This window comes from Nyctereutes procyonoides, unplaced genomic scaffold, assembly GCF_905146905.1.
Source record: "Nyctereutes procyonoides isolate TBG_1078 unplaced genomic scaffold, NYPRO_anot_genome, whole genome shotgun sequence".
NCBI classification, from domain to species: domain Eukaryota; kingdom Metazoa; phylum Chordata; class Mammalia; order Carnivora; family Canidae; genus Nyctereutes; species Nyctereutes procyonoides.
Window position 1 is genome coordinate 120,403,638 of NW_026575125.1, and position 23,386 is coordinate 120,427,023.

The following is a 23,386-nucleotide window of genomic DNA, read 5'->3' on the forward strand; positions in this document are numbered from 1 at the left end:
CAAAAAAGAACAAGAAAAGAACTACAACCATATATGCCAGGGTATTTGGCTCTGGTGAGCTGTAGGCCTAAGGAGGCAAGGACACAGACATGATCTGACCTCACAATGAAGCCACCAGCTGACTGTGTGAGCGGATCTCCAATATGCCTAAGAGCTCCATGGGGGCAGTGATATGAATATGCCATAAAATGATTTTGATCTGGGCAGCCCCGGTGGTGCAGCAGTTTGGCGCCACCTGCAGCCTGGGGCATGATCCTGGAGACCCAGGATGGAGTCCCACATCCGGCTCCCTGCATGGAGCCTGCTTCTCTCTCTGCCTGTGTTTCTGCCTCTCTCTGTGTGTTGCTAATGAATATATAAATAAAATCTTAAAAAAATAAAAAAATGGTTTTGATCCTAACAACTGACATATTCCAGAAGAGTGTGGAAAGAAGGAAAAATGCTGAATGGATTGATGTCTTTCTATCATCTTCTACCTTTGGAAGAAGAAAAATTAGTGAAAAACACTTTAAAAAAACGTAGGGGGGTTTGGTGGATATTTACAAACTATTTGCAAAACATCTGGATCGTCTCATGGTACTCTTAAGAATTTATTGGCAGGAACTTAATAGTGCAGATGATGATTACCATCTGAATGGTCAGCTAGACTGTAAATATTGTTGGAATAAGGACAATGGGGAAGGAATTAACATTTATTTTGGACTATAGCATATTAATGAAAAGCACTGTCTCTGTGGCCAGGTGTTTGAAATTCTAATCCAAAGTCTGACACTTATTTAGCCATGTGACCTTGGCTAAACTGCTTAATCTCTCATTGCCTTTATTTCTTCATTCATAAAATAAGGGTATGGTTGCTGTGGTGATTAAAAGCAGTCATAACAATGGCACATAGAAAGCACTATGAAAGAGTTAGCTGTTGTTATTGGTCATTATTATGAGCTGCAAACATCTTACTTAAGAATCACAAATTTGCTAGAAAAACCTGTGATATAGGTATTTTCCTTACTCCATTCATGAGATAACTTAAGCTATGAGGTCAAACAAAGTTATAGAGTGACAGAGCCTTTAGATGTTGCACAGTCCAAGGCCTCCATTTTAAAGTGAAGAAGAGGGGGCGCCTAGGTGGCTCAGTTGGCTAAGTCTCTGCCTTTGGCTCAGGTCATGATCTCAGGGTCCTGGGATCGAGCCCCATGTCAAGCCCTGTGTCGAGCCCCATGTCAGGCTCCCTGGTCAGTGTGGAGCCTTCTTCTTCCTCTCTTCCCTGCTTGTGCATTCTCTTTCTTTTGCTCTCTCTTGCTATCTCTGTCACTATCTCTGTCTCTTTCTCAAATAAACAAATAAAATCTTAAAAAAATAAAATGAAGAGGAGCAAACTGTAGCTCAAAATAGGGTCTAAAACTCAGCAATAAGGCTCTTCCCTTCAGTGGTTCTCATATTTTGGCAGGCACCAGAATCTCCTAGAGGGCTTGCTGAAACGCAAACTGCTGGCTTCCACCTCTACAGTTTCTGATTTAGTAAGTCTGTTGTGGGGCCTAAGAATTTTCATTTCTAACAAGTGTTCAAATGCTGCTGCTGCTGCTGCTGCTGCTGCTGCTACTGCTGGTCTACTTTGGGAACCACCACAACACACCATAGTTCATATATCTTTTTTTCCTTTCCTTTTTTAAAAAAAAGGTCTTATTTATTTATTTGAGAGAGAGACAGCATGAGAGAGAGAGAGAGAGAGAGAGAGAGAGAGAGAGAGAGAGAGAAAGCATGAGCAGTGGAGAGGAAGAAGATGGGAGGGTACAGGGAGAATCAGATTCCTGGCTGAGCAGGGAGCCCAATATGGGACTCAATCTCAAGACCCTAAGATCATGACCTGAGCTGAAGGCAGACACTTAACCAACTGAGCCACTCTGGTGCCCTTCTTTTTTTCTTTTCATTATGTACTACACAGGTTGTGATTCACAAGCACTTGGATAGAAATGGGAACCAGTTATGAACACTAAAGAAAAAGACATAGCTAGCAGCAAGAAGGTAGGGTTTATGTGGGACTTTCCCAGTTTTAGCACTAAGTTCTGCAGCCCAGGAAATCCTTCAGTCCTGAACACACTTGAATGGTTTGTCATTGTAGAGGAAGGTAAACAAAATTCAGTGCTGGTTAACTGTCAAACACAAAAGGACATAATTAACAGAGAACATGGTAATATCTGGTAATTTTGTTCGAAATGGATTCATAAATTTATTCTTATTCTAACAAATTTGTATTGTGAAATGACTATGTTAGGTGCTGTGCTCCTGACCCTACTGATCCCATCTCACCTTAGCAAAAAGTAAAAGTAATTCTACACTGAGCTTGGTGGACATAGACTCAGGCATACATATTCAGGGACACTAGAAAGATGTAAAAAAGAAACATCTCACAAAGAAAGTTTTCAATGCATCACGATGAGCACTCAGTTCCCTTCCCTCTTTCTTCCTTTGAAGGGAGTATACTGTAGAAAAGTATGGATTGAAAATTTAGAAAAGTGACTGTGAAATAATTAATGAATCAAGGTCCCAGGGGAAACAGAAGGTAAAGGAAGTCCTTCAGTGAAGGAGAAGATTGATCTGTATCCTTCTCTCTCCAGGACCCTGAATATGCCCTTTGCTTGTTATAAATCAATGCTGACTACAGTTAAAATGTAATTTTGAAGGCTAAGTTAAGCAAAATTCCATAAAGGGTAAATATCCTGATGAAGAATAATGGTGACATGTTGTAGGAGTACATAACAGTAGGGAGAATAGATTGCATGTAAAAATGTTACTTCTGTTCTGATCGCTAACAGGTATATATATTCTTTAAGACCTAGACTTTATTATAAATCCTCTCTGATCTAAAGAAAACAGATTTCATGAAGGCGCCTAAAGACTCCTACATAGTATAAATAAAATGCAGAAATATTCAGAGAACATATTTTAGAGCACTGGGTGAGTCCAAAAGATAATGCATAAACTCCTAAATGTGAACTAGGCACTTTTTGTGAACATCAGATTAGACTCTCTTCTCTGTCAGAGTACTGACTTTGCTTTGTGACTTCTATCCTCACCAATAGTGCTTTTTTCCCTCTTCTGCACATCCTAGCCTGGATTCTCCTTCATCATTCTACAGTGGTCAATGCAGTTATTTTACAGCTTCACTTTCAATGGAAGCTAGGGGAAAATAAGCCTCATACTCATCTCTCTGTATCTCCATCCATATATAAATGAAGCCATTAAGAAGAAAAGAAACAAGGTATTATACTTAACCCAGTCAAATCTTAGCAGTTAACATGTATAGTATTTTAAGTAAAGAAAAAAAGATCAGCAGAAATGGAGGAAACAGATTGCATTCTAAATTCCAACAAAAGCAAAAATGCAAAATTGGATAGTAATTTCCAGTTCTTTGGAGGCACAACATCTGTCATGATGAGTTCACTGAACAGTCTTACAGACTATGGATTATCATATGGAACCTCAGATGTCTCTAAAATATTTCTGCAATTATCCCTCACAGAGTTATTGAACTGGTGGATTTATTCCACAGGAGCTATTGTGACTTCCTATTTTAACTCTTCAAGAGATGATTTGGATGGAGATAGCCCTTCTTGTAAGATAAAACACCGTGTTTGAATTCAGTTACTACCTTATCACTGAGCTTGTGCTATCAAGCAATTTCTACGATATCTTAGTTCTAGGACACTGTAGATATAAATCTAGGATTTCAGCTAAACTCTTTAATCCACAGGCGATCCTTTACATCCTTTACCTTAAGGTATCCTCCAGGCCATTGGTTCTTAAGGAGTGGTCTGAAGACACCTGGAGGGATCCTTGAGACACTTTTAGTGGCCCTGTGGATTAAAAACTATTTTTTATCATAACACTAAGATGATATTTACCTTTTTCATTCTTATTACCTCGTAAATGTACAGAGGATTTTTCCGAAGGCTATATGACATGTGATGATGTCATCTCTCTGATACTGAGGGAAGTGTGATTTTGTGTTCTTGAATTTTAAATATTTCTCAGTCTTAGAATCCATTACAGTTAGTATCAATAGATATAACCCATATCCAAGAACTCTTTGGGGTCCTCAAGGACTTTTAAGAATGTTAAGGTGTCTTAAGACCAAACATTTTACAAATTGCTGCCTTATAAAGACTTTGTTCCTAAAATGCATTTCTTTTTAACTGATCTAGTTGCAACTTCTGTTTTGTGTGATGGGATAAGGAGACAGTTTGATGCAGGTTTTGACATAATATTATTTTGCTGATATGAAATTCTGGTAGCCAGGGTGCCAGGTGTGTTCATAATTCTAATGTTGTCAATTCTAAGCCTGAAGCCCCAAGAGACGAGCAGTGTTTAATACATCATCCCTTGTTAAATAGCAGCCACAGAGTTGGCGGTAGCCAGTGAAGGATTCCCTGCCATGTAGGACACGCCAGTTGTCTATAAATAGGACCTGTGAATGGGCAAAAAGAGAAAAAAAAAACACCATCAGAACAAAAGCAGACCAACAGAACTCTAAATCAGAAGAGATCACTTAAAAGCTTTAGATTGTTCTCTGGTTACATTCAATGAGATATCTTTCTTTTTGAGATTAAACAAGCATTTGGAAATTAGGATGTGTATAGCCCTGTAGGAGGCAGGGTGGCAGTTACAAAGGCAACAGTAGATAATCAGGCCCTGCACTTGAGGAGCTTATGTTTCTTGAGTAATTATTCTTATCAAAGAAAATCAGATAACTGGCTTCATTTTCTTTTCTATTTAATATTTAATATATACTTTTTCAAAGACTTACACTATTTCATTATATTTTATGCTAAGCTGAAGATTTTCTTCATTCAGATGATATATCAAGAGCCAAAAAAATTAAAAAGGAGCTAGAAGGACCCTTAGGGATTATCTAGCTCAACCCCCTCATTATACATACAGAGCTACTGAGTCACTGATGCTACATATGGTGTGGGAACTGTTTCCAGGTCATTCAGTGAGTGGCAGGACCAGAGCCAATACCCAGGACTCTTCTTTTTTATCTTTGCAAGACTGTGACTCACATATTAAATACATACCCATTTTCACTGCTTCAGTATAACAAGCTTACTTGACATATTTAGAATTCGGCACCCACCCTGCCAGGCTTTAGTTTGACCCAAAACTCATTCTCAGGTCTCCTCAACTCTATTGTCAGAGTCCGGTGTGCTGTATACCAACGATGGACAACATCATAAGGTACAGTATTGATGACAGCTCTGTCATAGTTGTTGTATCTAAGATGAAATCATGAGAAGAAAAGATATCCTCAAACACATGTTAAAGACATCTATTGCTTATTGAGCAATTTTACATCAGGCTTTCCCTATATTCATTACTTGTCCTAGAGATAAGGTGAGAATAAGTCAATGTTCTCTTAGGAATATAGGATTGTGGGCAGCCCGGGTGGCTCAGCGGTTTAGCACTGCCTTCAGCCAGGGCCTGATCCTGGAGACCCGGGATCGAGTCCCATGTCGGGAGCCTGCTTCTCCCTCTGCCTGTGTCTCTGCCTCTATCTCTGGGTCTCTCATGAATGAATAAATAAAGTCCTTTAAAAAAAGGAATATAGGATTGCAGAGAGGAGCCCCACTGCCTGTTGACCATATTTTGTTTTTCTTTGGACAATCCGGGGGTAGCAGATAGAAGTAAGTTCTAGCTGGTTTCTCCCACCTTAGGATATGATGTCTTATTTAAAGTACATTCTCTTGGCCAAATTTTATAGAAGCAGTGGGGAAAGATCTGAGCTTTCTATTCACTAAGCTGAGGTGGGCAAGAGAGGTTATACTAGCAAGGCTTTCTTTTTAACAGAATGACTTAGAACTTCTCAGGTGAAAAAAACAACAAAGTGACAAGCTGAGAGAAGAGTGTTCCAGGCAAAGGGAAGAGCAAGCACAAAGCATTAGGATGGAAAGGAGTTTTGTTATGTTTGCAGAACAGCAAGAAGGCCATGTGGCTGGAGTTGAGTAAGCAAGGGGAATAATGATAAGGAATAATGTGGAGGAGGTAACAATGGGCCAGATCATGTACAGCCTTATTAGCTATGTAAGGACTTTGGGTTTTATTCTGAGTACTATGGGAAGTCACTGAAAAGCCTTTGCTGAAAATATTGGATTTCTTTTTTTACTGAAGGTAAGTTAACCTTTTACTGAAGTATAGTACATATACAGATAAGTACACAAATCATAAGCTTGATGTATTTTCTCTTTTTTTAAAGATTTTATTTATTTAACCATGAGAGTCACACACACACACAGAGAGAGAGAGAGGCAGAGACACAGGCAGAGGGAGAAGCAGGCTCCATGCAGAGAGCCCGATGCAGGACTCGATCTTGGGTCTCCAGGATCAGGCCCTGGGCCGAAGGCAGTGCCAAACTGCTGAGCCACTTGGGCTGCCCAGCTTGATGTATTTTCATGATGTGAACACATCCCTATCACTAGGGTCCAGGCCAATAAACAGTTCATTACCCATATCCCAGAACACTGTCTTGTCCCCCTTTTCTATCTGTCTTTCCCCTAACCCAAGGATAACTACTATCATGACTTCTGTCACCAAAGATTAGTTTTGCCTGTTTGTAGACTTTATATGACTAATATACTACAGTATGTACTCTTTTGTGTCTGGATTCTTTCATTTAATATTATATTTAGGAAATTTATCATTGTTGTGCTATGTAGCAGTAGATCATTTATACTTCATGCTGTATAGAATTTTTGTGTAACTATACCACGACTTATCCATCCATTCTAGTATTGCCAGACATCTGAGTAGTTTCCAATTTGGGACAATTACAAATAGTGCTGGTGGTTCTGGTCAGTGATGGCAACATAGCAGTCTCCCAAACTCACCTCCTCCCATGTACATACCAAATCTACAGCTACACATGGGACAATTTCCTCTGCAAGAAATCCAGAAACTAGCTGAGTGACTCCTACACATTGGGCAAATAAGGAAAAAATCCACATTAAAATAGGCAGAACATGCTGAAACAGAATTTTATCATAAAACCACTCTTGGTGCAGCAATCAGGAGGAAACTTACAACTCCAAGCTTCTTTGTGAGGAGTGAAGAGTTTGGATTCAACTTTTGGTGCCCCAACTTTTAAGATGTCTGCACGAGGGATGGGCACCCCAAACACCTAGCTTTGAAAGACAATGAGGTCTCATGAGACCTGCCGGATTCTAGAACACAGTTCTTAATGGGCTTGTGAAGACTCACTGTGGAAATTCCTGAAGCCTAGCACACAGGGAGAGTAGGCAGAAACATCTATATCCTAGTCATTCTCTAAAAAAGGCCTATTTGTATACTTTAAAAGCTGCTTCCTGAAGGTCAGGCTTCTGTTTTGGCATGCATCTATGGGCAGACTGCAATCCTCTGTGGAGATGAGGAAAGCCAGCAGGCACCATCCCCACATCCTCCCTCTGGCCCACTTCAGGTCGCTGGTGTATCCCTGGAATGAGCTTCTATACATGCCTAGGACCCTGGCTTTCGTGGCTACTGTCCAGGGGATACACCCATTGATCACCTGCTCTGGCAGCCAAGGGGGCTTTATTTCCAGATTCTACAGGACAGTAATAAATAAGTGCTTCTTAACTGGCTCTCTACCTGAGGTTTAGTGCAAAGGGAGCATATAGAAATGCACAGTCCCCAGTCACTCCGGAAAGAAGTCTGCTTGCATACTGTAGTATGCTATGAATACCTGCATAAAAGCTGCTAACCAAAGGTCTGGCTTTCAATCAGCCTGCATCTAGGTGTTGACTAAGATCCTCCCCTTTGGGATTCTGACAGGTTTCGACACACCTTCAACTCCTGGAACCCACTAAAAACAAGGAAAGTGGCTTAGAAAATCAAAGGTTTGAGAGACAACTAAGAGCTTAGATTCACCTCCTACACAAGACCAGTCTGTCAAGACTGGGAGAGGTTCTAATGTGCAGAAACCAACACAGAGTGAAAGAACAATGAAGAAACAAGAAAACGTTCTTTATAATTTTTTTTAATTTGTTTACAATAGTCATACAGAGAGAGAGAGAGAGGCAGAGACACAGGCAGAGGGAGAAGCAGGCTCCATGCACCGGGAGCCCGATATGGGATTCGATCCCGGGTCTCCAGGATCGCGCCCTGGGCCAAAGGCAGGCGCCAAACCGCTGCGCCACCCAGGGATCCCCCCTCAAGAAAACGTTCTTTTTTTTTTTTAAATGTTTTTATTTTTTTTTAATTTTTATTTATTTATGATAGTCACACAGAGAGAGAGAGAGAGGCAGAGACACAGGCAGAGGGAGAAGCAGGCTCCAGGCACCGGGAGCCCGATGTGGGATTCGATCCTGGGTCTCCAGGATCGCGCCCTGGGCCAAAGGCAGGCGCCAAACCGCTGCGCCACCCAGGGATCCCTCAAGAAAACGTTCTAAACAAAACAACAAAACTCCAGAAACAGACCCTGATAAAAGTGAGAATTTCACCAATGAAACAGAATATATTAATACGTACCAAACAGAAATCAGAGCTGAAAAATACAATAACTGAGTTAAGAAAGTCAATAGAGTCAACTAGATAAAGTGGAAGGAAATATCAGCAAACTCAAAGAGAAAAGACAAATTCATTCAATCAGAGAAGCAAAAAGAAAAAAATAATGAAAAAGAGCGAAGACAGCTTAAGGAAATTACAAGACTCCATCAAGGAGACTAATATTCACATTATAGGGGTCCCAGGAGAAGAGAGAAAGGATCAGAAAGCTTATTTGGAGAAATAACAGAAAACAACCCTAACCTAGAGAAAGAGACAGCTACATCTAGAGAGCCCGTGGAATCTCCAAAAGAGGAATCCAAAGAGACCTACACTAAGACACAATATAATTAAACTCTCAAAAGTTAAAAACAAGGAGATAATCTTAAAAGAAGAGAAAAACATATAAAGGAATCCCCATAAGTCTATCAGAAGTCTATCTTCTGATTTTTCATCAGAAACTTTGCAAGCTAGGAGAGAGTGGCACAATTCAAGAAATGAAAGAAACAAACCTTCCAAATACTCTACCCAGCAAAGCTGTCATTCAGAGTTGAAGAAGAGATAAGAGTTTTCCAGAAAAAGCAAAAGCTAAAGGAGATCATCACCACTAGACTGGCCTTACAAGAAATATTCAAGGGACTTCTATAACCTAAAAAGGCACTTATTAGGAACAACAAAACATAAAAAAGTATGAATCTCAGTGGTAATGGTAAATATATAATCAAATTCAGAATGTTCTCATGTCATAGTGGTGGGTAATCACTTATAAATCTAGTATGAAGGTTAAAAGACAAAAGTATTAAAAACCCTTGTAACTACAATAATTTGTTAATGGATACATAAGGTAAAAGATGTAAACGGTAGTGCAATTGCTGGATCATAGGGTAGCTCTATTTTTGACTTTTTGAGGACCCTCCATACTGTTTTCCAGATTGCTGCACCAGATTGGATTCCAACCCACAGTGTGGGAAACAACACCTGTTGTTTCCTGCGTTGTTCCTCTTAGCCATTCTGGTGTGAAGTGATATCTTACTATAGTTCAGATTTGTATTTCCCTGGTGAGTGATGTTGAGCATCTTTTCTTGTCTCAATTACCCATCTGCATGTCTTCTTTGGAAAAATGTCTATTCATGTCTGCTGCCCATTTTTTAACTGGATTATTTTTTTTGACACCCTATGCCTGTTGATTGGAGTGCTTAGTCCATTTACATCCAGAGTAATTATCAATAGATATGTATCCATGGCCATTTTACTACTTGTTCTGTCATTGTTCCTGGAGAATTTCTCTGATTCTTTCTTGTCTTTGTCATTTTTGGTCTCTCCTTTCCACTCAGAGTCCCCTTTACTATTTCTTGCACGGCTGGTTTAGTGGTCACTAACTCCTTTAGCTTTTGTTTGTCTGGGAAACTCTTTATCTGTCCTATTCTGAATGATAGCCTTGCTAGAGAGAGTATTCTTGGCTGCAGGGTTTCCACTTTTAGCTCGTTGAATATATCACGTCACTCCTTTCGGGCTTGCCAGGTTTCTGTGGAGAGGTCTGCAGCTAACCTTATGGGTCTTCCCTTATAAGTTAAGGACTTTTTTTTTTGTCCTGCTGCTTCCAGCATTTTCTTGTTATCACCAGGTTTCCCAAATGTAACTATGGTATGCCTTGGTATTGGCCTGCTTTTGTTGATGTTGATGGGAGTTCTCTGTACCTCCTGGATCTGGATGTCTGTTTCCTTTCCCAGATTAGGGAAATTTTCAGCTATTATTTCTGAAATAAAATTTTAAAAAGTTTTTTATTGGAGTTCAATTTGCCAACATATACCAGAACACCCAGTGCTCATCCTAAGTGCCCCCCTCAGTGCCCATCATGCAGTCACCCCAACCCCCGCCCATCTCCCCTTCCACTACCTCTTGTTCCTTTCCCAGAGTTAGGTGTCTCTCATGTTTTGTCACCTCCACTTATATTTTCACTCATTTTCTCTTCTTTCCCTTTATTCCCATTCACTAATTTTTATATTCCCCAAATGAATGAGACCATATAATGCTGTTCCTTCACTGATTGACTTACTTCACTCAGCATAATACCCTCCAGTTCCATCCACGTCGAAGCAAATGGTGGGTATTTGTCATTTCTAATGGCTGAGGAATATTCCATTGTATACATAGACCACAGCTTCTCTATCCATCGTCTGTCGATGGACACCGAGGCTCCTTCCACAGTGTGGCTATTGTGGACATTGCAGCTATAAACGTCAGGGTGCAGGTGTCCCGGCGTTTCACTGCATCTGAATCTTTGGGGTAAATCCCTAACAGTGCAATTGCTGGGTCGTAGGGCAGGTCTATTTTTAACTCTTTGAGGAACCTCCACACAGTTTTCCAGAGTGGCTGCACCAGCTCACATTCCCACCAACAGTGTAAGAGGGTTCCCTTTTCTCCGCATCCTCTCCAACATTTGTGGTTTCCTGCCTTGTTAATTTTCCCCATTCTCACTGGTGTGAGGTGGGATCTCATTGTGGTTTTGATTTGTATTTCCCTGATGGCAAGTGATGCAGAGCATTTTCTCATGTGCATGTTGGCCATGTCCATGTCTTCCTCTGGGAGATTTCTCTTCATGTCTTTTGCCCATTTCATGATGGGATTGTTTGTTTCTTTGCTGTTGAGTTTAATAAGTTCTTTATAGATCTTGGAAACTGGCCCTTTATCTGATACGTCATTTGCAAATCTCTTCTCCCCTTCTGTAGGTTGTCTTTGAGTTTTGTTGACTGTTTCTTTTGTTGTGCAGAAGCTTCTTATCTTGATTAAGTCCCAATAATTCATTTTTGCTTTTGTTTCTCTTGCGTTCATGGATGTATCTTGCAAGAAGTTGCTGTGGCCAAGTTCGAAAAGGGCGTTGCCTGTGTTCTCCTCTAGGATTTTGATGGAATCTTGTCTCACATTTAGATCTTTCATCCATTTTGAGTTTATCTTTGTGTCTGGTGTAAGAGAATGGTCCAGTTTCATTCTTCTGCATGTGGATGTCCAATTTTCCCAGCACCATTTATTGAAGAGACTGTCTTTCTTCCAGTGGAGAGTCTTTCCTCCTTTGTCGAATATTAGTTGACCATAAATTTCAGGGTCCACTTCTGGGTTCTCTATTCTGTTCCATTGATCTATATGTTGTTTTTATGCCAGGACCACACTGTCTTGATGACCACAGCTTTGTAGCACAGCCTGAAATCTGGCATTGTGATGCCCCCAGATATGGTTTTCTTTTTTAATATTCCCCTGGCTACTCGGGGTCTTTTCTGCTTCCACACAAATCTTAAGATGATTTGTTCCAACTCTCTGAAGAAAGTCCATGGTATTTTGATAGGGATTGCATTAAATGTGTAAATTGCCCTGGTAACATCGACATTTTCACAATAGTAATTCTTCCAATCCATGAGCATGGAATATTTTTCCATCTCTTTGTGTCTTCCTCAATTTCTTTCAGAAGTGTTCTGTAGTTTCTAGGGTATAGATAGTTCACCTCTTTGGTTAGGTTTATTCCTAGGTATCTTATGCTTTTGGGTGCAATTGTAAATGGGATTGACTCCTTAATTTCTCTTTCTTCACTCTCATTGTTAGTGTAGAAATGCCACTGATTTCTGGGCATTAATTTTGTATCCTGCCACACTGCCAAATTGCTGTATGAGTTCTAGCAATCTTGGGGTGGAGTTTTCTGGGTTTTCATGTCATCTGCGAAGAGGGAGAGTTTGACTTGTTCTTTGCCCATTTGAATGCCTTTTATTTCTTTTTGTTGTCTGATTGCTGAGGCTCGGACTTCTAGTAATATGTTGAATAGCAGTGGTGAGAGTGGACATCCCTGTCTTGTTCCTGATCTTAGGGGAAAGGCTCCCAGTGTTTCCCCATTGAGAATGATATTTGCTGTGGGCTTTTAGTAGATGGCTTTGAAGATGCTGAGGAATGTTCTCTCTATCCCTACACTGTGAAGTGTTTTGATCAGGAATGGATGCTGTATTTTGTCAAATGCTTTCTCCGCATCTAATGAGAGGATCATATGGTTCTTGGTTTTTCTCTTGCTGATATGATGAATCACATTGATTGCTTTACGAGTGTTGAACCAGCCTTGCATCCCAGGGATAAATCCCACTTGGTCATGGTGAATAATATTCTTAATGTACTGTTGGATCCTATTGGTTAGTATCTTGTTGAGAATTTCTGCATTTGTGTTCATCAGGAATATTGGTCTATAATTCTCCTTTTTGGTGGGGTCTTTGTCTGGTTTTGGAATTAAGGTGATGCTGGCCTCATAGAATGAATTTGGAAGTACTCCATCTCTTTCTATCTTTCAGAACAGCTTTAGTAGAATAGGTACGGTTCCTTCTTTAAACCTTTTTTTAAAATTTTTTATTTATTTATGATAGTCACTCAGAGAGAGAGAGAGGCACAGGCACAGAGAGAGACACAGGCAGAGGGAGAAGCAGGCTCCCATGGACCGGGAGCCCGACGTGGGATTTGATCCCGGGTCTCTAGGATCGCGCCCTGGGCCAAAGGCAGGCGCCAAACCGCTGCGCCACCCAGGGATCCCTCTTCTTTAAACCTTTGACAGAATTCCCCTGGGAAGCCATCTGGCCCTGGACTTTTGTGTCTTGGGAGGTTTTTGATGACTGCTTCAACTTCCTCCCTGGTTATTGGCCTGTTCAGGTTTTCTATTTCTTCCTGTTTTTTTTTTTTTAAGAGTTTTTCCTTCTGAGGCTGTCATTTATTTCCCTTAACCTATCCTCATGATCTTTTAATTGTTTTTCTCTTTTTTCCTCAGTCCCTCCTTGCCATCAACTTGTCTTCTATGACACTCACTTGCTTTTCTACCTTGTTAACCCTCATTGTTAGGACCTCTAGTTTGGATTGCATCTCATTTAATTGATTTTTAATTTCTGCTTGATTAGGGATCCCTGGGTGGCTCAGTGGTTGAGCATCTGCCTTTGGCCCGGGGCGTGATTCTGGAGACCCGATATCGAGTCCCACATCGGGCTCCCTGCATGGAGCCTGCTTCTGTCTCTGCCTCTCTCTCTCTCTCTCTCTTTCTGTGTGTGTGACTCTCATGGATAAATAAATAAAATCTTAAAAAAATTTCTGCTTGATTAGATCTAAATTCTGCAGTCATGAAGTCTCTTGAGTCCTTTATGCTTTTTTCTAGAGCCACCAGTAGCTTTACAATAGTGCTTCTGAATTGGCTTTCTGACATTGAATTGTAATCCAAATTTTGTAACTCTGTGGGAGAGAGGGCTGTTTCTGATTCTTTTTTTGAGGTGAGGTTTTCCTTCTAGTCATTTTGCTCAGTGCAGAGTGGCCAAAAACAAGTTGTACTTGATAGAAGTGCGAACTCTTCTCACTGCACCATTCCAACTTTTCTCTCTTTAAATCTCAGACCTAATTCGTAGGTTTTCAGGATGATTTGAAAGTTATGTAGTTAAGTTGGTGGGGACAGGTAACTTGGGGATCCTGCTTTTCCGCCATCTTGCCCCCTGAAATATTTTTTTCCCTTTTCCTCTCTCCTCTTTTTCTGAGGCTCCTATAATATGAATGTTATTATGTTTGATGGAGCCACTGAGTTCTCTAGGTCTATTCTTATGTTGCATAATTCTCCTTTCTCTCTTTTATTCAGCTTCATTCTTTTCCATTATTTTTTCTTCTAGGTCACTAATTAGTTCCTTTGCTTCTTCCAGCGTGCTGTTCATTACATCAAGCCTGTTTCCAATCTCATTTATCACATTCTTCATCTCTGGTTGACTTTTAAAAACAATTCTATCTCTCTGATTAGGGTATCACTAATATCTTTTCTCAAGTCCAGTGAGCATCCTTATGATTGTTGCTTAAGTTCTCCATCAGGCATGTTACTTATCTCTTTCACTTAGATCTCTGGTTTGGCCTTATGTTTCTTTCGTTTGGGATAAATTCCTCCATCTTTGCATTTTATCTAAGTCTCTGCCTTCTACTCTGTGTTAGAAAAGTTATGTCTTGGCCAACATGCACATGAGAAAATGCTCTGCATCACTTGCCATCAGGGAAATACAAATCAAAACCACAATGAGATACCACCTCACACCAGTGAGAATGGGGAAAATTAATAAGGCAGGAAACCACAAATGTTGGAGAGGATGCGGAGAAAAGGGAACCCTCTTACACTGTTGGTGGGAATGTGAACTGGGGCAGCCACTCTGGAAAACTGTGTGGAGGTTCCTCAAAGAGTTAAAAATAGACCTGCCCTACGACCCAGCAATTGCACTGTTAGGGATTTACCCCAAAGATTCAGATGCAATGAAACGCCGGGGCACCTGCACCCCGATGTTTCTAGCAGCAATGTCCACAATAGCCAAACTGTGGAAGGAGCCTCGGTGTCCATCGAAAGATGAATGGATAAAGAAGATGTGGTTTATGTATACAATGGAATATTCCTCAGCCATTAGAAATGACAAATACCCACCATTTGCTTCAACGTGGATGGACCTGGAGGGTATTATGCTGAGTGAAGTAAGTCAATCGGAGAAGGACAAACAGTGTATGTTCTCATTCATTTGGGGAATATGAATAATAGTGAAAGGGAATATAAGGGAAGGGAGAAGAAATATGTGGGAGATATCAGAAAGGGACACAGAACATAAAGACTTCTAACTCTGGGAAATGAACTAGGGGTGGTGGAAGGGGAGGAGGGCGGGGGGTGGGGGTGAATGGGTGACGGGCACGGAGGGGGACACTTGACGGGATGAGCACTGGGTGTTATTCTGTATGTTGGTAAATTGAACACCAATAAAAATTAATTTATAAAAAAAAAAAAGAAAAGTTATGTCTCCTGCTCTTGAAAGTAATGGCCTTATGAAGAAGATGTCATGGAGTGTGCAGGGCCTGGCACTTCAGGGATTGTCTCTGGTGTGTGCTGGGTGTGCTCTGCTATTGTGTTTTGGCTGCTTTGTCCTTCAAGCCAGTCATGTGCAGAAGCTCTCCTTGTCTGCGGTGGGCAGTATTTGGTCCCTGGCCTGAATGTGGTGAGTTTTAACTCTGTGTGCTTTGGTGTGCTTGTGACATGGAACCTGTCACCAATGCCACCAAAACTGAGGCCCTGCAGGACTCTGGTTGGGAGATGTGATGCGGGCAGCGGTTTTTGCTTTTTCCTGGGGGAGGGGCCTGCTATGCTGGGATTGAGGGAAGCCCAACAAACAAGTGCAGTCCCACCAGAGTGGAGGGGTATGGGGCTTGGTGTATGCAAGTTAGGCAGCCGGTGTCAGCACTGCACTGTTTCTCACTGGTGGCCCTGTGTTTATACTGAGGGATGGAGCTGGGCAATAGTGCCAGCCAGCTCTTTTGTTTTCAGAGAGGCATCTCCCTGAATGCTGCCTCTCAGGGATGGGCTCTGAGAAGAGCAAATAATCTACTCTCCTCCCTGCTGTGTGTCCCAGGCATTCTTCAAATTGCTGTTTTCATGCTATCTGCTCCCGGGTTGCCTGCCTGCCTTCTCTCCAGGATCAGGTCCCTGCCCTCCAAGCTCTATTGCTGCCAAGCCTGCTGAACTTTAAAACTCCAGTCTTTGGAACACCTGGGTGGCTCAGGGGCTGAGTGTCTGCCTTTGGCTCAGGTCGTGTTCCTGGGATCCTGGGATCAAGTCCCACATCAGGCTCCCTGCATGGAGCCTGCTTCTCCCTCTGCCTATGTCTCTGCCTCTCTTTTTCTGTGTCTCTCATGAATAATTAAATAAAATCTTTTTAAAAAAATAAAACTTGGGATCCCTGGGTTGCGCAGTGGTTTAGCGCCTGCCTTTGGCCCAGGGCGTGATCCTGGGGACCCCGGATCCAGTTCCACGTTGGGCTCCTGGCATGGAGCCTGCTTTTCCCTCTGCCTGTCTCTCTGCCTCTCCCTCTGTGTCTATCATGAATAAATAAATAAAATCTTAAAAAAAGATTTAAAAAATAAAACTCCAGTCTTTAAACCTCACTAGTTGCAAGAACTCATGAAATTAAGCCTCTCTCATTTTCCAAGCCAATGGCTTTGGGGAAACATTCTCCTTGTACCTTCCCCTGTGTGCTTCTCTCTCTCTCTCTCTCTCACCTTTCTCCACGACTATACTTCCCTCTCCTCCACAGCACTAGCAATCCATTTTTCCCTAAACCATACCTCCACACTTCCTACCTTCTTCAATGTGGCCTCTTCTTTCCCTTCAGTTGTGGAGTTTGTTCTGTCAATCTTTAGGTCAGTTCATGGGGTATTTAGGATGATTTGATAGTTATTTAGTTGTGTTTGTGGGATGAGACAAGGCTAGGGTCCTCCTACTCTGCTGCCATCTTCTCCTCCTCACTAGATCTATTCTTCTTAAAATTGCTTTGGCTATTTGAGTCTTTTTTTTTCTCCATTCAAATTTTAGGATTATTTCTTCTATTTCTGTCAAAAATACCATTGGAATTTTCATAGAAATTGCACTGAATGTGTATATTGCTATGGCTAATAAGGAGATTTTAACTATTCATTCTTCCAATCCATGAGAATGGAATATTTTTCCTTTTATTAGTGATTTCTTCTATTTCTTTCATCATTTTATAGTTTTCAGTATATAAATCTTTTACTCTCTTGGTTAAATTTACTTCTAACAATTTTTATTGTTTTTTGATACAATATTAAGTGGGATTGTTTTCTTAAGTTCTCTTCCTGATAGTTCATTGTTAGTGTATAGAAATGCTACCAATTTTTTATATTGACCTTGAACCATGCAACTTTAATTTTTTTATTCTAACAGTTTTTTTTTGGGTGGAGTCTTTAGGGTTTTCCATATATTGAATTTGGCCACCTACAAATAGCTAATTAACTTGCATATACTAAACCATCCTTGGATCACCGGGATAAATTCCACTTGATCATGATGTCTGAATTTATCAAAGTATTGTTGAAATTAATTAGCTAATATTTTGTTGAGCATTTTCAGATCCATGTTCATCAGGAATATTGACCTATAATTTTTTTATGTTCTTATTTGTTCTTTGTGTTGGGTAATGTTAGCCTCAGAAAATGAGTTTGGGAGCATTCTCTTTTCAATTTTTTGTTAGAGTTTGAGAAGGATGAATGTTAAATCTTCTTGGAAAGTTTGGTAGAATTAACCAGTGAAGCTGTTTGGTCCTGGACATTTGTTTATTGGGAGTGTCTTTCATTCATTTATTTTTTAATTCCTATATAGTTAACATAGTGTTATATTGTTATATTGGTTTCAAGTGTACAACACAGTGATTCAACCATTCTATACATTACTCAGTGCTCCTCTTTTTATTTTATTTTATTTAAAAAAATTTTTTTATTTATGATAGTCACAGAGAGAGAGAGAGAGAGAGGCAGAGACATAGGCAGAGGGAGAAGCAGGCTCCATGCACCGGAGCCCGACGTGGGATTCGATCTCGGGTCTCCAGGATCGCGCCCTGGGCCAAAGGCAGGCGCTAAACCGCTGCGCCACCCAGGGATCCCCAGTGCTCCTCTTTTTAAAAAATCTTTTTTTTAAAGATTTTATTTATGTATTCATGAGGGATACAGAGACATAGGCAGAGGGTGAAGCAGGCTCTGTGTAGGGAGCATGATGTGTGACTTGATCCCATGACCCTGGGATCACAACCTGAGCCAAAGGCACATGCTCAACCACTGAGCCACCCAGGTGCCCTGCAGCCTGATTTATTCTTGATAATTCCCCATAGTTGAGGATTTTTAAAGACATGTCAATGTCCCAGGGAGAGGAATCTTAGCACCTAGTTTCACACTGATTAGAAGCCAAAGCTATAGGCAACAGTTTTTAAAGTATATAAATATATACAGTCCTGTGAAGCCACAATCGTAAACCCTGCTAGCCTCCAGACCAGAAGATCTAAATGTATCTCCTGGGCGACAGCTGCAAAACTTGAGGCTCCAGATGGATATATAAACTTTTTTCTGGGGGGCACCAGTGAGCTGTAGCAAGACCAGGGAAGAGTGCAAGGATGGTATCTTGCTACTTACATTCCTGAAAGCACTTCCTTAGTCTCTGGATGTGTGGAAAACCTGCAGTCTGTCCTTCAGGCTGAAGTTCCAGGAGAAGTAAATGGCCTTTTTCACAGGAAGATTAGGGGTGTGTTTCAGTCTACTACTCTCTGTGCAGTGTTCTGGGGGTGGTAGTCTTATTCCTGATTGTTACAGTCCTGTGAAGCCCAGAAACACCAGGGCCAGGTGATCAAGGAGCATCCCCTATGTGAACTACACATGCCCAGTGGCTTTAGCAATGCAGCCGGAGAGCATGGGGTGCATGTCCAATGGCTTTAGCAAAGTAGTGGGGGAATGCCTTGGCTAAATGTGCCCATCTGTCAGTGTGGTGTTGGAAAGTGCCATGTCAGGACCTGCCTGCCCGCTCCAGCAAGGCAGCAGGAGAATGCCATGGCCACTAGTCCCCTCTAGCCTCCGCAAGGTAGTGTGTGGTGCAACTGCACATGCCCACTGGCTTCAGCAAGGCAGCGGTAGAACTCCATGACCACTCACCCCTGCTGCCACATCTATCTTGGCCTGCTTGCCCTAGCAGGTAGAGGGAGAGTGCAAAAATGGCACTCACCAGTGTGTTTGTCTCCAGAGAGAGTCCAACTGTCCCTGCCCCTCCAGCAGATGTTTTAAAATAAGGAACTTGGCAGCCCGGGTGGTTCAGTGGTTTACTGCCTGCCTTTGGCCCAGGGCCTAATCCTGGAGACCCCGGATCGAGTCCCATGTCGGGCTCCCTGCATGGAGCCTGCTTCTCCCTCTGCCTGGGTCTCTGCCTCTCTCTCTCTCTCTCTCTCTCTCTCTCTCTCTCTCTCTCATGAATAAAATAAATAAAATTTAAAAAATAAAATAAAATAAGGAATCTTCTTCACATATAATCTAGATACTTTTCAATGTGCTACTTTTGTGCTGGGTCCTGGGGTGAGTAGGACTACATGCAAGTCCTTTAAAGGGAGTATTTCATTTCCAAACAGCCCTTTGTGTCCCTTGGATGTAGGACTTATTGATTTCCCAAGCTGGGCATATTTTGCATTTGTCTCTGTGGTACAGGTCCCAAGGTTTGGGGTGCCCCCTCTCCTCCAGACTTACAAGATCCCTCCCAATTGTGGGTCACTGCGCTGGGCATAGGGTTTTTGGTGAGACCATGTCTCTGCCTTTCCTACCCATTTTGATGTGGTCCTTTTATCCTTTGTTATGGAGGAACAGTTCAGCAAGTTTTCACTTCTTTTCCTGAGGGAATTGTTCCCTTATAGCTTTAGATTTGGTGTATCCATGAGAGGAGGTGGGTTCACGGTCTTCCTATGCTGATATCTTGAATCACCCTCCAAAGAATTTCATTATATAATGAGAACGAGATCAATAACAAGAGGATATAACATTTACATACAATTACACACCAACAACTTGGACAACCTAGAAGAAATAGATAAAATTTCCTAGAAACATACAACCAAGATGAATCATGAATAAATACAAAATCTGCAAAGATCAATTATTAGTAAGGAGATTGAATTAGTAATCAAGAACCACCCCACAAAGAAAAGTCTATGACCAGAAGGCTTCACTTGTGAATTCTACCAAAGTTAAAAAAAGAATATCAATCATTCTCAAACTCCTCCAAAAAGTTGAAGATAACACTTCTAAACCGATTTCATGAAGCCAGCATTGCTCTAATACCAAAACTAGAGCAAGGATACTATACAAATAAAAATTATAGTCCAATATCACTGAAGAATATAGATGCAGAAATTCTCAAAAAATAGCAAGCCAAACTCAATAATATATTTAAAGGATCATACACTATGATCAAGTGGGATTTGTTCCAGGGATGTAAGAATGGTTAAAAATCTGCAAATTGTCAATGTGATACACCACAATAACAAAATAAAGGATAAAAATCATATGATCATCTCAATAGATGCAGAAAAAGCATTTGACAAAATTTAATGTCCACTCTTGAGAACTTTCAATTAAGTGAGTATAGAAGAAGCATACCTCAACATAATGAAGGCTATATAGGAAAACTCCATAACATTATAAACTTAGTGATGAACAGCTGAAAGCTTTTCCTCTAAAATAAGGAAGAAGACAGTAATGCCCATTCTCATCACTTTTATTTCACATAGTAGTAGAAGTTCTAGCCAGGCCATTTAGGCAAGAAAAAGAAATAAAAGGCAGCCCCCAATCAGAAAGGAAGAAGTAAACTGTCTCTATTTGCAGAAAACATGGCATTATATATAGAAAACCTCAAAGACCACCAAAAAACTGTTAGAACTAAAACACAAATTTAGGGAAGCCTGGGTGGCTCAGCGGTTGTGTCTGCCTTTGGCTCAGGGCGTGATCCTGGAGTCCCAGGATCGAGTCCCACGTCGGGCTCCCTGCATGGAGCCTGCTTCTCCCTCTGCCTGTGTCTTTGCCTCTCTCTCTCTCTCTCTCTCTCATAAATAAATAAATAAATAAATAAATAAATAAATAAATAATAAAATCTTTTGGGCAGCTCTGGTGGCGCAGCAGTTTAGCGCCGCCTGCAGTCCAGGGTGTGATCCTGGAGACTCGGGATCGAGTCCCATGTTGGGCTCCCTGCGTGGAGCCTGCTTTTCCCTCTGCCTGTGTCTCTGCCTCTCTCTGTGTGTCTCTATGAATAAATAAAATAAAAAATAAAATCTTTAAAAAATAAATTTAGTAAAGTTGCAAGATACAAAATTGATATGCAAAAATATGTTTCATTTCTATAACCTTCTATAATTTATTGAAATTATCAGGAAAAATTAAGAAAACAATCCCATTTACAATTGTACCTAAAAGAATAAAATATCTAGAAATAAATTTAACCAAGGAGCTGAAAGACCTGTACACTGAAACCTATAAAACAGTAAAGAAAGAAATTGAAGATGACACAAATAAATGGAAAGATATTCTGATCTCATTAATTAGAGTAATTTATATTGCTAAATATCCATACTATCCAAAGCAATCTACAGATTCATTGCAATCCGTATCAAAACTATACTGGCATTTTCCCTTTTTTATTATTTATGATAGTCAGAGAGAGAGAGAGAGAGAGAGAGAGAGAGAGAGGCAGAGACATAGGCAGAGGGAGAAGCAGGCTCCATGCACCGGGAGCCCGACGTGGGATTCGATCCCGGGTCTCCAGGATCGCGCCCTGGGCCAAAGGCAGGCGCCAAACCGCTGCGCCACCCAGGGATCCCTATACTGGCATTTTCCATAGAAATAGAAAAAATTATTGTAAAGTTTGTATGGAACCACAAAGACCCCAAATAGTGAATGCAATCTTGCAGACATCATACTTCCTGATTTCAAAGCATTTCACAAAGCTATCATAATCAAAACAGTATGATTCTGGCATAAAGATAGACACAGAGACCAATGGAACAGAATTGAGAGAAATAAGTCTATTCATATATGATCAACTAGCATTTAACAAAAGAGTCAAGAATTCTCAATGGAAAAGAATAATTTATTTGATAAATAGTATTGGTAAAACAACAACCACATGCAAAACAATGGAACCAAACCCCTATCTTACACTGTACACAAATATCTATTCAAAATGAATTAAAGACTTGAATGTAAGATCTGACCCTCTTAAAACTCCTAGAGGAAGACACAGCGGGTACACTTCCTTCACAATAGTCTTAGCAATGGTATTTTTGGATTTGACAAATAAAGGAAAGAAAACAAAAGCAAAAACAAACAAGTAGGACTACATCAAACTAAACAGCGTCTGCACAACAAACCGTCAACAAAATAAAAGGCAACTTAAAGAATGGTAGAATATATTTACAATTCATACATCTGATAGGAAGTTAGTATTTGAAATATATACAGAACTTGTAGAACTCAATAGCAAAAAACACAAACAATCTGATTTAAAAATAAGCAGAGGAACCGAATAGACATTTTTCCTTTTTTAAAAAAAGATTTTATTTATTTATTCATGAGACACACACACACACACACACACAGAGAGAGAGAGAGAGAGAGAGAGAGAGAGAGAGAGAGAGAGAGAGGCAGAGACATAGGCAGAGGGAGAAGCAGGCTCCACGCAGGGAGCCCGATGCGGGACTCGATCCCGGGACTCCAGGATCAGGACCCCTGCCGAAAGCAGGCGCTAAACCACTAAGCCACCCAGGGATCCCCTGAATAGACATTTTTCCAAAGAAGATTTACAAATGGCCAACAAGTACACAAATAGGTACTCGATATCACTAATCATCAGGGAAATGCAAATTAAAACGACAATGAGATATCACCTCACATCTCTTAGCATAGCTGTCATCAAAAAGATGCGGTAACAAGTGTTATGAGGATATGAAGAAAGGGAATCCTTGTTCACTGCTGATAATAGATTGTAAAAGTTCTCATCATAAAAAAATTGTTACTATGTGGTAATGGATATTACCTAAGCTTACTGTGGTAATAATATCACAAAATACACATATATCAAAGATTATGTCATACAAATTAATCTAATACAATGTTATATGTCAATTAAATGTCAATCATACTGGAAAAAATAAATCGTGCTGTTATGGACATTCTATTACTTGTCTTTTGGTGAACATATATATTTATTTATGCTATAAAGTCAAGGATGGAGTTTCTGGTTCATTAGGTATGTGTATGCTCAGCTTTAGTAGACACTGCCAAAGATATTTTTAAAAGAGAAATAAACATTTAATGGTACCCTTTTTGGACATATATAGCATTCATTACTGTTAGAAAGTACATGGCACAATTACAGCCAATGTTCTTAGTTTTCTCATACGTAAATTGAATAAATAACATCTGTTTAGCTTATCTCGCAGAGCTATTGTGAGAATCAAATCCAAGCATGCAT

General features: G+C 40.6%; 1 protein-coding gene across 4 annotated transcripts in view; it reads right to left on the reverse strand.

Annotated features, from left to right (window-relative positions):
- Positions 1 to 403: 403 nt before the first annotated feature.
- TMLHE (trimethyllysine hydroxylase, epsilon) overlaps positions 404 to 23,386 on the reverse strand; it is a 113,687-nt gene continuing 90,704 nt past the window's right edge. For 3 of the 4 annotated variants that reach the window (XM_055338262.1, XM_055338263.1, XM_055338261.1), the window contains 2 exons: positions 5,132 to 5,270; positions 3,244 to 4,462 (listed from right to left, as the gene is read on the reverse strand). In XM_055338262.1, coding sequence (XP_055194237.1) covers positions 4,331 to 4,462; positions 5,132 to 5,270 — 271 coding nt within the window. In that variant the 3' untranslated portion in view covers positions 3,244 to 4,330. Of the gene's footprint in view, positions 2,148 to 3,243; positions 4,463 to 5,131; positions 5,271 to 23,386 lie in introns of those variants that run through there. The other variant, XR_008666148.1, reaches the window with a different exon arrangement.